The sequence below is a fragment of the Oreochromis niloticus genome, linkage group LG11, assembly GCF_001858045.2.
Source record: "Oreochromis niloticus isolate F11D_XX linkage group LG11, O_niloticus_UMD_NMBU, whole genome shotgun sequence".
Classification (NCBI taxonomy): domain Eukaryota; kingdom Metazoa; phylum Chordata; class Actinopteri; order Cichliformes; family Cichlidae; genus Oreochromis; species Oreochromis niloticus.
In genome coordinates this window covers 4,306,444-4,320,095 of record NC_031976.2, presented here as the reverse complement: position 1 = coordinate 4,320,095, position 13,652 = coordinate 4,306,444, and the positions used below count along the sequence as shown (strand labels likewise).

General features: G+C 42.8%; 1 protein-coding gene across 2 annotated transcripts in view; it reads right to left on the bottom strand.

Annotated features, from left to right (window-relative positions):
- Positions 1-429: 429 nt before the first annotated feature.
- The window catches only part of tgfb2 (transforming growth factor, beta 2), a 73,390-nt gene continuing 60,167 nt past the window's right edge, over positions 430-13,652 (bottom strand). The window contains exons 4-8 of one of the 2 annotated variants that reach the window (XM_005463992.4): positions 5,583-5,715; positions 5,380-5,490; positions 4,862-5,036; positions 3,400-3,553; positions 430-3,285 (exon numbers count right to left, since the gene is read on the bottom strand). In XM_005463992.4, the coding sequence (XP_005464049.1) occupies positions 3,127-3,285; positions 3,400-3,553; positions 4,862-5,036; positions 5,380-5,490; positions 5,583-5,715 (732 nt within the window). In that variant the 3' untranslated portion in view covers positions 430-3,126. 2 annotated transcript variants of the gene reach the window in all.

The following is a 13,652-nucleotide window of genomic DNA, read 5'->3' as shown; positions in this document are numbered from 1 at the left end:
AAATTGCAAACTAATTTTAAGCACTAATAACTGGATATTTCATTGAGCTGATCAGCAGACCAATTTTCTTTTTGACATTTGTGAAATTCACAAGTGCAGTAGCCAGCTCAATGAGATTGTTTGAATTTGATTTTATTTCATTAATATCCATGTTTTATATTCTCTCTATCCCAAATCCCAAAAACCTACCTCAAATTGCTGAACTGACGCAAAGAATTATAAAATCTTTAAAATTGCTATGATAATAATAATAATTAAGAAATTATTACTATTATTATTACTATCGTTGTTATTCATAAAGTCAGAAATATTTCTGTTGTCAACAGTTTTACTGTATGTATTATTGTCACTAATACCGTACAGTATTACTGTCACAATTATACATAGGATGTGACCTCACATTGTAAACTAATTTCAGCAAGTAACCTGTTAATGATGAAAACACTTTTTATTGATTGCTATTACACATTTACAGAATTTTCTGTTTCAGAAAATAAACATCATAAATAAACATGTATTTTCTTTTTTAAACAACACAGACAGCAGACTCGGGGTTACAATGATTCAGAATCTAAGCTTTTTACTTAAACGTGTTATGGGATCTGTTACACTGGGCTATTTAAAAGGGCCATTTGCTCCATTACTGCTTAAAACTGTTAACATAGTATGCCAATTTAGCAATTAAAAGTTATTACATACAACACTGTTTTTCTTACCTCTTGAAGAAATGTTTTATAATATAAATGAGAAGCTATAAAATTAATACTATTGCCATAATAAATCAAAATAGTCTTTACAATTCTAATGCAACATCTTATTCCCTCTTATGATGGCTTAATAAAAGTTGTGTGTGTCTATTAAATAAACTACAAAATGGAGTAGATAATATATGTCAACACTGCAAGGTTGCAGGACATCTTACTGCAATGTCTTACTGTACAGAATCAGAAAATGCAAAACTGAAGAATACTTCTCAAGGAATCAAATAAATAATGATGTATAAGAATGTGGTATTGCGCCTTTGATATCTGCTGAAGGGCTAAGTGGTTGAAAGCAAAGTGTTAGGTAGGTCTGAGTAGATCTGTTTTTTCAAGGACTTATTTCACATATATACACATATCACTTACATTTCCAGTGTTTGCTGTATTCTCACATAACTTGGTACTGAATACTATACCGGCCTGGACTTTTTGAATGTGTGCTGCTTTAGCGCCACAATATTTCAAAAAGATATTGGAGCTGACAGCACTTTTTTGTTTTTTAATTCAGAACTCTGCAAGTGTATGATTTAAAAAAAAAAAACAACCCAAACAAATCTCTAGCCTCATGTAATGAACCAAAAATATAACTGATGTAAAGTTTGTTATGATCTAAAACGCCACTGGATTTTAACAAGACTCCTAAAAAGTCAATGAAGCAGACTCAATAATAAAATTAACTGTAAATACTAGACTTGATATTGAGGTTATTGAGGAAAATATTTCAGTATTGCATATTGGTGAGGGAAAAAAACTATGTGAACTATTCATTATTTATTTTTCCGATGGATTAAAGTGGACAAAGGCTAATTTACACCATGGAGCCCTGCTCTCAAAAACTGATATGGATTTAACACTCCTTGTAGCTGGATTTAAGAAACAAGTGCATGTTTTAAACATGTTTAGCGCCATCTTGTGATCTGTACAGAATGCTACATCACCAAGTTGGTTGGTTTGTTCGTTGCTGTTAAAAGACTTCAGTTTATTTTAGCAAACTAATAACAGAACTAGTAACTCAGTGGAATATGAGGAGGCTAAAACTAAAATTTCATTTAAAGGGTTCACTTTTGTGCTGCCTCTCGCTGTAGCAATGAGCTTTATGTTAACAGACATAAAACTCTGTAGGGTGGCTATAGCTCAGGAGGTTGAGCATCTACTGACTGGAAGGTCGGTGGTTTGATCCCTGGCTCCCCCCCCCCAGTCTGCATGCCAAATATGCTTGGGCAAGATATTAACCCCAAGTTGTTCTCCGATGCATCCACCGTAGTTAGTAAGCACTTCAAAGCAGAGAAGACAGTGCTTGTGTGAATGTCGTGATGTCGTGTTGTATAGAGCGCTTTGAGTATTCTGGGAGAGTAGAGTTAGTAGGGTTAGTTTTAGTGTCCTTATTTTCACCTGAGTTGGTTGGTTCAGTGCAAGTTTAACAGCAACCAACAAACCAACCAGGTGACGTAATGTTCTGTACTGACACAAGATGGCACTAAACATTTTCTAAAAACTTTAAGCACTTATTTCTGGATGTGTAGCTGGATTTATCTATATCAGTTTTTGAGAGCAGGCCTTCATGATGTAAATTACCCTTACTAAGAAATATTATTAAGAAGTATTATTCTTCTTTGACCATTTATTAGGAGAACAGCGCACAAGCTCATTTTACTTGCAAACCTGTGTCAATACAGAAATACAATTCTTCCTATATGAACAAAAGTACTGGGTTACCTATACATGAAGCTTCTGGCAGCTCTGGTATGCAGTTCTGGTATTAATAATTAATTAACTCTGCAGTTATTGATTTAACAGAGCGTTAGCGACTTTTATGTACAACATGCTTCAGAACTCCTTTGTAACTTTACAAGGTCTTTCACTTCCTGGATGAGTTACTGTTTCACTTTGCGATAAAACTACTTACAGTTGATCACTTCATATCTATGAGAAATAATATTTAACAAAATGACTCGTTGGAATCTTTACATCTTATTATAGTACCATACTCAGTCAACGAGATCTTTAGAATGACCAATTCTTTTACAGATCTTTTAAAGGCAGACTTCATGGCTAGGTGCATGATTATTAACACCTGTAGCAACAGGGCTGAACACACATGAATTTACATGAAGGCCCAACATTTTTGTCTATACAGTGCATCGAACTAAGGTTTTTGGTATTATAACTGCTCTGGTCCTGTATGTTGAATATGCATTGAACTCACATTGACTTGTTTCTTTTATTCTCTAATACACCATTCCTGGCCATGCCTGTGTGAAACGACTGCTGTAGGATTGCTAGTAAATGAGTGCAGCGGCACTTTGACGGTACGTTAACTCACTCCACTCTGGATGAAAGAAGAGTATGTATTTTCTAAGGACTTCTAGCTGCACTTGCAGGACTTGACCTTCATATTTGAGAGCTGTTCTATTTTGGGGGTCTTGCCGATGTAGTACAGGATAGTGAGAGGCTCCAGGTCTTGGGAGACACAGCAGGGGGATGCCGATGCTTCAGGGTTGATGGTGTTATACAGACCTAACACCTGGAATATACATATTAGAGCCATACCATAAAATAAAATCTGATTTACAGTGCAGTGCAACTGCATTCATGTTTAAGTTTACTGTGTAGCCTATCAAACTTCCTCATTCAGTACCTTGGAATGCTGGGTGTCCGCACTCCACAAATATGGACAGGCCCCTGCACAAAAGTTGGCCTCATAGCCCTTGGGCTCATGGATCCACCTCCAGCCCAGGTCCCTCTTAAAATCAATGTAGAGCGATCGTAAGCAGCAGTTATCCTGAACATTTCTGTAAAGACATAAAGTGGAAAAGTGAATAACAGAGCTGTGGGAATCCTCTCGTCACTAGTGTGTGCAGTCAATAAAAAGTCACAGATGGAGAGATGAAGACAGGTGAAGATGCGCTCAGATAGGATTCTTTACTTATTGTTGGCAACCACTGAACCGGACAAGATAAATATACAGTTAAACAGATCAGCCAACAAGTTGTTCAGGGTGACAATTTCTGTGTTGCCTTTCAGTTCTGCTTTCAGCCTGTTTTGAAAGCAGTTTGCAATACCAGTTAGTGGTCAACTTGTTGACACTCTCTGTGTGCTGCCAACCATCTGTGCCTTAGTATGTATGCCCCATTGGCTATCCAGAGAGAGGGACTGTGGGAACTGAACCAATGCACAGTTTTTCAGTTTAATTCACCAGGAAAGGGTACATCAAACGTAGTTCACGAAGAAAAGGAAAGCTATATCCAGAACCTTGTTTTATTTGTTTGTTTGTTTGTTTGTTTGTTTTCAAATTGTCAGCATTCTGTTGGAAAACACTTTGGAAAGCTGCGCTCTTCCTGGCTTCTTCTTTTAACAAAATTGTTCCAGTTTCTTCAGTTGGACTTGAACTGGTACAGACTTTTTTTCTTACAACACTGTTGCTACTTTTTCCCCTTCACCTGGAGGTAAAGATGTTTCCTTATTTAAAATAAGGATTGCATGGCATTATGAAGTATTGCACAGTGGTAAGAACAAAATAGCTTGTTTAGGGGTCATCACTCAAAAGTAATAATGAAACTCATTTGTTACACTAAAGTTACATTAATACATTGTCACATAATTACCAGTTAACAATATAAACCTGAGGCTACAATCCCACACATCAACACAAAACCCTATCCTAATGAGGATACACATAATATTTTAACCTTTTACACTTACGTATGTACTCAAAGCAAAGATGAAAACCAGCACAAAGAGACTTAAAGCAATCACCATGGTGATTCTACTTTAGAAACATGAACAGGTGGAAACGGAGGCTGCAACCTCACTGCTGATCACTGCCTTTTGTTACTTGTTGAAGTTTAGGCTCTGGTTGATGGGCTGGGGTTAAAGCATGCACTCACCTTTAACATCACTCTGGGTTCTAGCCAAGAACTCAGAGTGTTAACAGTTATTCTATATCTTTGTACCTAATGACAACCAATTCTGTGCAGTGCCTAGTGCTATTAGTGTTGCTTGGCCCCTTTTTACTTGACGACTCATTTCTGAAAATCTCCACAACAGATAGGGACATTGTTATTCCTTTGCACTTGGCAATTTGGTTTTCAGACAAGTACTTGGAGCAGTAGGCAGTATCGAGAGCTCTCTTCGATCGATGGTTCTTATGTTGGGACTGGGACTCCAGGCGGTATGAAGGCAGCAACATGAGGAGAAGATGTGGACCCCGAACACTGTGCTGCCACTTCCTAAAAACCTTCAGGTCACGACCATGGATTAGGTTGTCATCGATACCTGAAAACATAAGAGATTAATAAGCAGCACTGCAAGGGGTGGTAATGACAGAAAAGTTCATTAATAAAAAAAAAAAAAACATTATCAAAGTATTCAGAGTAAAATCATCAGCATAGCTCCAGTGCTTACAGAAAAGTGAAATTTCTGTTAAAGGGGGAGGGGATCTGATTCTGGGATCATTTAAAAAATCTAAACCTGATGATGTGAGAGGTCTGACTGGGTTGTAGATGGTGATTAATTCTGAGATGTACTGGGGTGCTAAACCACAAGAGCTTTCTTAACTATTATTATAGGGTCTACCTTACAACATAAAAGTGCCTTGAGGCAACATTTTTCAAATAACCTGCAAATCGTGCCTCCAGCTCCTCACTGTTATTAGGAATTATGTAGTTATTTGATGGTACAAAAGTGCAGCACGGGCAGTGCAGGCTGATCTTGAATCCACTGTTTCGGTCTATGGAAAAACAAAAAAGTAATGAGAAGTTATTTAACACGAAGCATAAACAATGAGGAAAAGGCAATACTGATGGGACAGAATGTACTCACCTCTGTGGTTTAGCCATTCACTAACTGCCTCTGTAACATCAAAGGATAACCACTCCCCCTCTGTTTGTGTTCGTATTACCTTGCTGTCAATATACCGCTGTGTTGGGGATGTCAGACCTTTATATCCTAAAATCTGTTGACAAATTAAAGGAATGTCAGGTCAAAGTTCTGATTAATTGAATGTTGAATGTTCAATAGTACTCATTTACACTGTAGATAAAAAGATGGATAAAATACCTGTATTAATACTAAAACTGTTCCAAACTTTAAGTAAAATTATTTTGTAGCCTTGTAGTCATGGCCAATGTTAATATAATTTCTACACAGGTTTTCAGCCATTATTTTGAGTTGTCCTCAAATGCATGTAATTATTGAACAAATTAGATTTACTGTTTAGCAATTTGGATTCATTTGTAATTATTAATACAGGATAAATAAGCAGCCAAGGCCTATTGCAACATAACTAGGAGAGGATTCAAGGTCACCTGATCCAGTGCAAACTATATCCTTTGAAAAAAGGAAGGTTTTAAATCTAATCTTAAAAAAACAGAGGGTGTCTGTCTCCCAAATCCAAGGTGGGAGTTGGTTCCACAGTACAGAGGCCTGAAAGTTGAAGGCTCTGCCTCCTATTCAATTTTTAATTATCCTAGAAACCACAAGTAAGCCAGCAGTCTGACAGTAAAGTGCTCTGTTGAGTATGTCACACAGTGGAAAATTGTGTTTTTATATTTTGTTTTGAATCAGACTGTGTATTGCTACATAGTGATTTTATTTGCATGTTTTATTGTTATAGTGCTATTGCATGATTGTTTATTGATGTTCTTATTGCATGATTTTATCCCCATATTTATACTGTGTTTTGTGTCGCTGTATAGTATTCTTTTTTTATTCCACTGTGGATTGGACAGATAATTGCGTGCACCTGTGAGGTGGGGGCGTGCCCCCGAGGTGACCTATTGGCCGCCAAACGGACTTAAGGGAGATGGTGAGCGCAAAGACGGGAGAGAGACACAGGAACAGCGAAGAACAGGAAACCGAACGTGTGGTGCAGACGAGCACATGTATAGAAGGACTGGCCTGCCTGTGAGGCGTCGCGAGACTTCCGGCGATCCAGTTCCGACGGACAGAATAGTAACAGCGGGAGGCGATGTGTGAAATCCACAGAAGGCAGAGGGGACGCCTCTGCCTGTATCAGGGCCGGGCTATGAGGGAAGCCGTGTGCGGACGCGGAGAGCGGCTGGACTGCACGGCCATGCGCTGCCAGGTGGGGATGGGAGCCTCCTCCCTGGCCTTCTGCTGGCGAGATTTCCCCATCCCGGAAGAGGGGCCCCCTTCTGTCTCTTTCAGCTAAGGAACATTTGCCCGAGTGTGTGTGGTTGGACATTGGGAATAGAGGACTCTGGGGGGGGGAAGTTCTTATCGTATAAAAAGGACATTCATTTAGCTTTGATTTTTTTTAATTGTATTTTAATCTCTGCCGGCAGGACTTTTAGCGGGTTGTGAACATTTATTTTTTTTTAGTGGGGATTTTAACTCTACTTGTGATTCTGGCTGTTCTTCTAAAAAAATAAATGGTGTGTTTAAAGCCGGCCCAGTGTCCGTACTCCGAGCGCTGATTCACTCTCTCCCCTTATGCTTGTATGTATATAGACGTGGTGGCGAAGATTTAGGTCACCAGTTTAGCGGCTACAAGTATACTTCACTCTCAGAAATGACTAGATATGGTATTATGAATTCCTAAAGATGAAATGAGCCCTGATTATTCAAAAACTTGAACGTGAGGAGAAGGATTTTAAACTAAATTCTGGATTTAACGGGCAGCTAGTGAAGAGAACCCACTACAGAGGTCCCTCTATAACGCATTTCACCTTTCGCAGCTTTGCTATTTCACTGATTTTTTTGTGCAATTTTTCATGCTTTTTTTTTGCTTTTTTTTTCACAGCACATTGTGTTCTGCATCCTGATTGGCTATAGACCATTGTCAGTTAATCTCGTGCCATGTCTCCTGTACAGTACAGAATGGGTTCAGTTTGTCAAATTTACATAAATCTTCGATCGCTAGCAGTGTGACTCTGAAGTGCTGTACTGTATGTTTGTAAGTTTTCTCCCCAATGAACACAACAATGTCGACGAAACGCTTTGCACCATCAAAGGCACCTGCGGGTCCATAATACTGGACTTATTTTTCTATGAAGGTTTGAACTTTGAGAGTGTTTAAACAAGAGAGAAAAATGTGAAAATGTTCGTGCCTGTCTGAGAAAAGTGTGTAAATTGTGTAGCGAGGGGTTTTACAGCCTTAAAACATCTATAATAATTGTAAAAAAATAAAGCTGGCTGCTTCGCGGATTTCACCTATCGCGGGTTATTTTTATAATGTAACTCCCGCGATAAACGAGGGACCACGGTATAGGAAAAATAGGTTTTCTCTTTCTAGTGCCTGTCAGTACTCTTGTTGCAACATTTTGGATCAGCTGGAGTTATTTCAGGCTTTTTATGACAGCCTGATGATAATGAATTACAATAGTCTAGCCTATTAGTAATAAATTCATGAACTAGACTTTCACCATTACTCTCAGACATGATGTTATAAGGAAATTGCGCAAATAGAAGAAAGAAGTTTCATATTTGTTTATAATGCGCATTCAAGGACATATCCTGGTCAAAAACTACTCAGATTCCTTCCAGTGGTCCGGTAAGATGGCGCCTGTGTTAGGCTTTGCCGCTGCCCATGGCCGGCGTTTTTCTTTTTTTTGTTTTCGCTTTTTCTTGGGGTTGTTTCGCCTACCCTGGTCCTCCCGTTGATGATCAGCAAACCTTGCTATACATTCTGTTTCCTGTGCCGGATAGACATTCCATACCCTCAGGTGTTTTCCATCCCCTGTCGCCGTTGTGTGACTCTTCCACAGGCATTCTCTGTGTTGCTCTCCGGGGACAGCGCAAATCACAGAGGGGGAGAGGAATGAGAGCTGGTGACCAGATTACTTTGGAAGCGCGGTGTGGCTGTTAAATGACTGATGTTCGTGATCACCTGGTCCCCTGGGATTATATCAGATGGGTTTTCTCCATCCACATCCCTGCCTGGATCTCTGTGACACGGTTATCCAGGCGAGCCAGACTCCAGTCTCAGGGCCTTTTCTCCTATTGGTAAATGGTAAAAGGCCTGATGCTTATATAGCGCTTTTCTACTCTCCCCGAGTACTAAAAGCACTCTGTACAACATCACACAAACACTTTGTTCTAAACTTTGAGTGCTTCCTAACTACATTCAGACACATTCATACTCTGATGGATGCAGACTATGAATGAGAGGAACTTGGGGTTAGTATCTTGTCCAAGGATACTTGACATGCAGACTGGAGGAGCCAGGGATTGAACTAATAACCTTCTGATCAGTAAATAACCTGCTCTACCTCCTGAGCTACAGCCATGGTGAGTAGCCTAAATGACTTTCATGGATCAAACCCACTTTCTCGGGTCAGATGGGTCTGGTCACATCTGTGGCTGCTTCGTTCTCCACCTTACTAAGCATGGCGTTGTTTAATGCTTGGTCAGTAACAAATAAATCATTGACTGACTTTATACAAACCAAAAATCTGGATTATTATGTTTTTTTTATTCCTGACTCAGTCCAGGCAGCAGTCCGCAGTAAGGCCCCCCTTACTGAAGGGGATAAGAGAGGGGGCTCTTTTATCAGCCAGCCTTAATTAACAGTTTTACAGTCCTCACCATAGTCAATGATTATATACGCTGTTTAAAGTGTTCCTGCAGAAAAACTGAAAGTCTATAGAGAAATTCATTTACATATATTCCTATTACACTTACACTGCATTCACAGCATTGTAAGATGGTGAATGTTGATGTACCCTTAGGCCCACTCCTCGATTCAGAGATGGTCTTTCCCTTTTCACATAAATGGCCTCCTTGACTCCCCGCTAAAGCCAGCATTCCTTCCTGTCCAGGATGTGTACATCCTCATCATTGAAAGAGTGTCCACTGGCTTGTAGGTGTAAATAGACTGCAGATTCCTGGCCTGACGGGTTAGCTCTTCTGTGTTGTTCCAGCTGCTTAGCCAGAGTTTGTTTGGTTTCCCCATATAAATAATGGCAAACCTCCTTGCACTTAACAGCATACACTATATTACTCTCTTTGTATCTGGGGACATGATCCTTGGTGTAAGGGGCTACTAGCCCAGCTATGTAGGGTGAAGAGGCGCACAGGCTGCCCTGAACGACTAAAGGGTGGTGGGATCTGAGTCCGTAACCCCCCCTTAGTACAGTTGACCCTGATACTTACTTCTGTAAGAATAGTTTTAGCTATCTGGCTGCTACAGGCACAGAAGAAGGGCTCCGGGGCCCAAACCTGCGAAACAAACAGTGCCTGGCGCGAATATTAACACAGCCTCGCTTACCTCCGTTTCTTTCTGTACCTAACCAGACAACTCGGGTGCCCCTACTCCAAGCCAACCTGGGTTGGACAGAAGCATACAACAACGACTTTTTAAACAATGTGGCTCCTTTTATTTGTTCGGATGGCCCTCCTGAAACAAGACTGATTATCAATGTTAACAGGGCCCTGGAGAGCAAAGGGCGACAGCAAGGAAACTCCCCAAGACCAAAGAAATAAAAGAAATAAAATAAAATAAATCAAACAGGCTGTTGTGACACACAGTTCTCGATCCCTCCCAACCCACACTAGCCACAGGAAAAGGGCGCGAAGATCACAATACAGCAGAACGATTAAGGTTAACACAGAAATTCTTTTATCTAGAATGGTTAACACAGCTTCGTCACATTACTTGCAATGTCCAAACAACAACACAAAAAAATAGTTCCAGTCTTTACAGTCCGATCCAGTGAATTGTCCCTGGTATGTGGAACCCATAAACAGTTCTAGGGGTAGCCGTCGTGAACCAGAGTTCCAGTCTGTTAGGCTGCCCAGAAATTCCACAGCCGGAGCAGAACATCCAGTCACAGGTGCGCAAAAAAAGCAAAGAAACAAAGAACACAGAAACTGTACCTTCGCCTCCCAGGAAACGGGGCGTGAAGAACCAACGGGTTAGAAAAGAGCGATGCTCTCACATACTGCCAGCTGGAGCAGGGTGAACGACCAGAACGTCGTCTGAGTGGCAGGGTAATCCAAACACCGCCGACTCCTGAGGTCCTAAACGTCGGGTCCGCGGAATGTATTGGAGCTCCGGCAGTCCCTGGGCAGTGCGAAGCGAAGCCGTCCAACTCCCCTCCCGGAAACACGCTAGCCCTTTGCCAGGCTGCCGACCGTGCTGCCTCGCTTTCTATACGTGCTCTACAGTCAAACTCTGCCTATAGCGATGGGAAACTGAGGTGAGTTAAAAGGGAACGGCCGCTAGCCTTAGCTCTCACTTAGCTCCCCTGCTCACGCTATCTCTGTCGACACGACACTCCGCGTGCGGTAACCGGAGTCGGATTCCACACACAGAGGGAAACTCCGCATAGACTCACTGCGGTACTGTCCGCTGCCCCACTAACCTCCTGGTTACTCTTTGTTCGGGTTTTGTTCTGACCGTGGGACTTTCCTGGTGTCTTCGGCTGTAGAGGCACGCGCGCGATCGGTACCACACACCCGCTCGCTCCCGACAGCGCACCTCCCTGTTTTTGCGTGCCCACGGGCTCTCCTAAATATGTAATTTCCTCTTGGCTTATTCAGACAGGCTGCTAAAGACCCTACATGGCAGTTTTCCACAAGTTATAAGTATGTGCCCTCACATTTCCCCCCAGCTAAACCCTGCCACACCAGCGACGTCTCCGACCGTGCATCCCTGTAACAAACACAGAATAACACATATTAACTCACTTGTTCAGTAACACTCTATATCATTCACATATGACTTACATTACATTGCAAATGAACATAACAGTGGCCCATTACTTCATCTCATAACATAATCCCTATACCTTGCAGGGGGGACCCCTCTGGTTCGCCTCAATGGACGCTCAGACTGCAAAACTTCACCTCGCTCTTCCTGCATTTCGTCACTCGTCACTGAGGCCCCATCACTCTCCTCCTGTTCACTTGGAGTCACAGTTGCTTGCGCTTCCCCCGCTAAATCTGGCTCCAACCCCTGGGAAACACAATCACCAACATCGTCGACCCTGGGGACAATGTCAGCGTTCGGATTTGACACACACGGGGGTGGCGGAACACAAACAACCTCCATGCAGTCTGTATCCGACTCCACTTCTGCTGGGAACCTATTGACATGCCTTAACCGCCGTATCGGCGCTTGAAAAGTACACAATTTGAGCTGATCTCTATGTACGACCTTCACTGAGCCACCTCTCTCTGGTTTGATTGTGAACACAGGAATGTCAGGGTGGTTCTGCTTCACCACCAAGTAAGGGTTTGGTTCCCATTTATCCTGTATCTTATTCCTACCCCTGGGCTTGTGGTTGCGCAACAGCACCCGGTCACCTGACTGAAGCAGAGCGCCGCGGGACTTTCGATCATAGATTCTCTTCCTCTTCCTGGAGGCCTCCTGAGCAGCTGAGTTTGCTACCTCCACAGCTGTCCTAAGCCTCTCATGGTGATCTCTGACCCAATCATCCAGATTGTCTGCCTCAGGTTCCCTCATGTCTTTTCCTCCCAGGAGGTCAAGGGGCATTCTTGCGTCCCTCCCGAACATGAGGTAGAAAGGTGCATAACCAGTGGAGGAGTGCACACGAGTGTTATATGCCATAACCAACTCTGGCAAGTATGTTTTCCAATCCCTTTTTTTCTCTGGTGGCAGTGTTCTAAGCATATCGTGCATGGTCCTATTAAACCTCTCGCACTGCGCATTGCCCTGCGGATGGTAGGGGCTGGTGCGACTCTTGGCAATCCCATAAGCCTTACACAACTCTTTTATGACACTAGCCTCAGAATTTCTTCCCTGATCTGAATGCAATCGGGCTGGACACCCGTAGTAGGCGAACCAGTGCCTTAGCAAAGCATTTGCCGTCGTCTCGGCAGTCTGGTTTCTGGTGGGGACAGCAACTGTGAACCTGGTGAACATGTCTGTAAGAACAAGGACATTTTCATATCCCCCACAGGACTTCTCCAGCACCGTATAGTCCATAGCAAGGACCTCCAGGGGTGCTGTGACATTGCTGCAGGTCATTGGGGCCCTGTGGTTAGGAAAGATATCCTTTGCCAATGCACATCGCTTACATTGCTGAACCCAGTCTTGAACATCTTTACTCATTGTAGGCCAATAATAGCTCCTCCTCATCACAGCGAGGGTACTCTTTGCACTGAAATGCCCCCCATGCTCATGCTGGTTCTCATATACCTTACGTTGCAAGGTCTCTGGGACAATGAGCTGCCTGATCTCTTCTCCATCACGGGGGTCTCTAACATGCCTATACAACACACCTTTATAAAGCCTAAGGCGGTCAAACTGCTGGTGAAGTCGCCTTGTGCCCGGTGTAAACATGTAAAGTTCAGCATGGCTCATCCCAGTGCCCCTCTCAATCACCCGATACACGGGCCCAACAACGGGATCGTTTTTCTGTGCCGCTTCCACCTCCTCCCAACTTTGCCCACCATGAGCTTTCCCCGCAGTCAATTGCACCCTGGCCTTCAGGTCAGTCTTACCATCCCCATCCGCACTAGCAGGCCACAGACACGCACGCACTTCCTCAGGACCCACTTTAATAAAGTCCTTGTCTGTGTCCTCCTGCTCAGGTTCCTCCTGGTCAGGAATCCTGGAGAGGACGTCTGCATTCATGTTTTGCCGCCCGGGCTTGTAACACACCTCAAAGTTGTACTCAGCGAGTTGTGCTACCCACCGCTGCTCAACAGCCCCCAGATTAGCCGTTGCCAAGTAGTGCAGCGGGTTATGGTCCGTAACCACCGTGAACTTGGCGAACATAAGGTAGTCCCTGAATTTCTCGGTAACAGCCCATTTAAGCGCAAGAAGTTCCAGTTTAAATGTGCTGTAATACTTGTCGTTCTTTTCAGAGCCCCTTAGCCCACGACTCGCGTAGGCTACCACACGCTCGACGCCCCCTTGCTTTTGACTAAGCACAGCCCCGAGTCCATGCAGACTCCCATCTG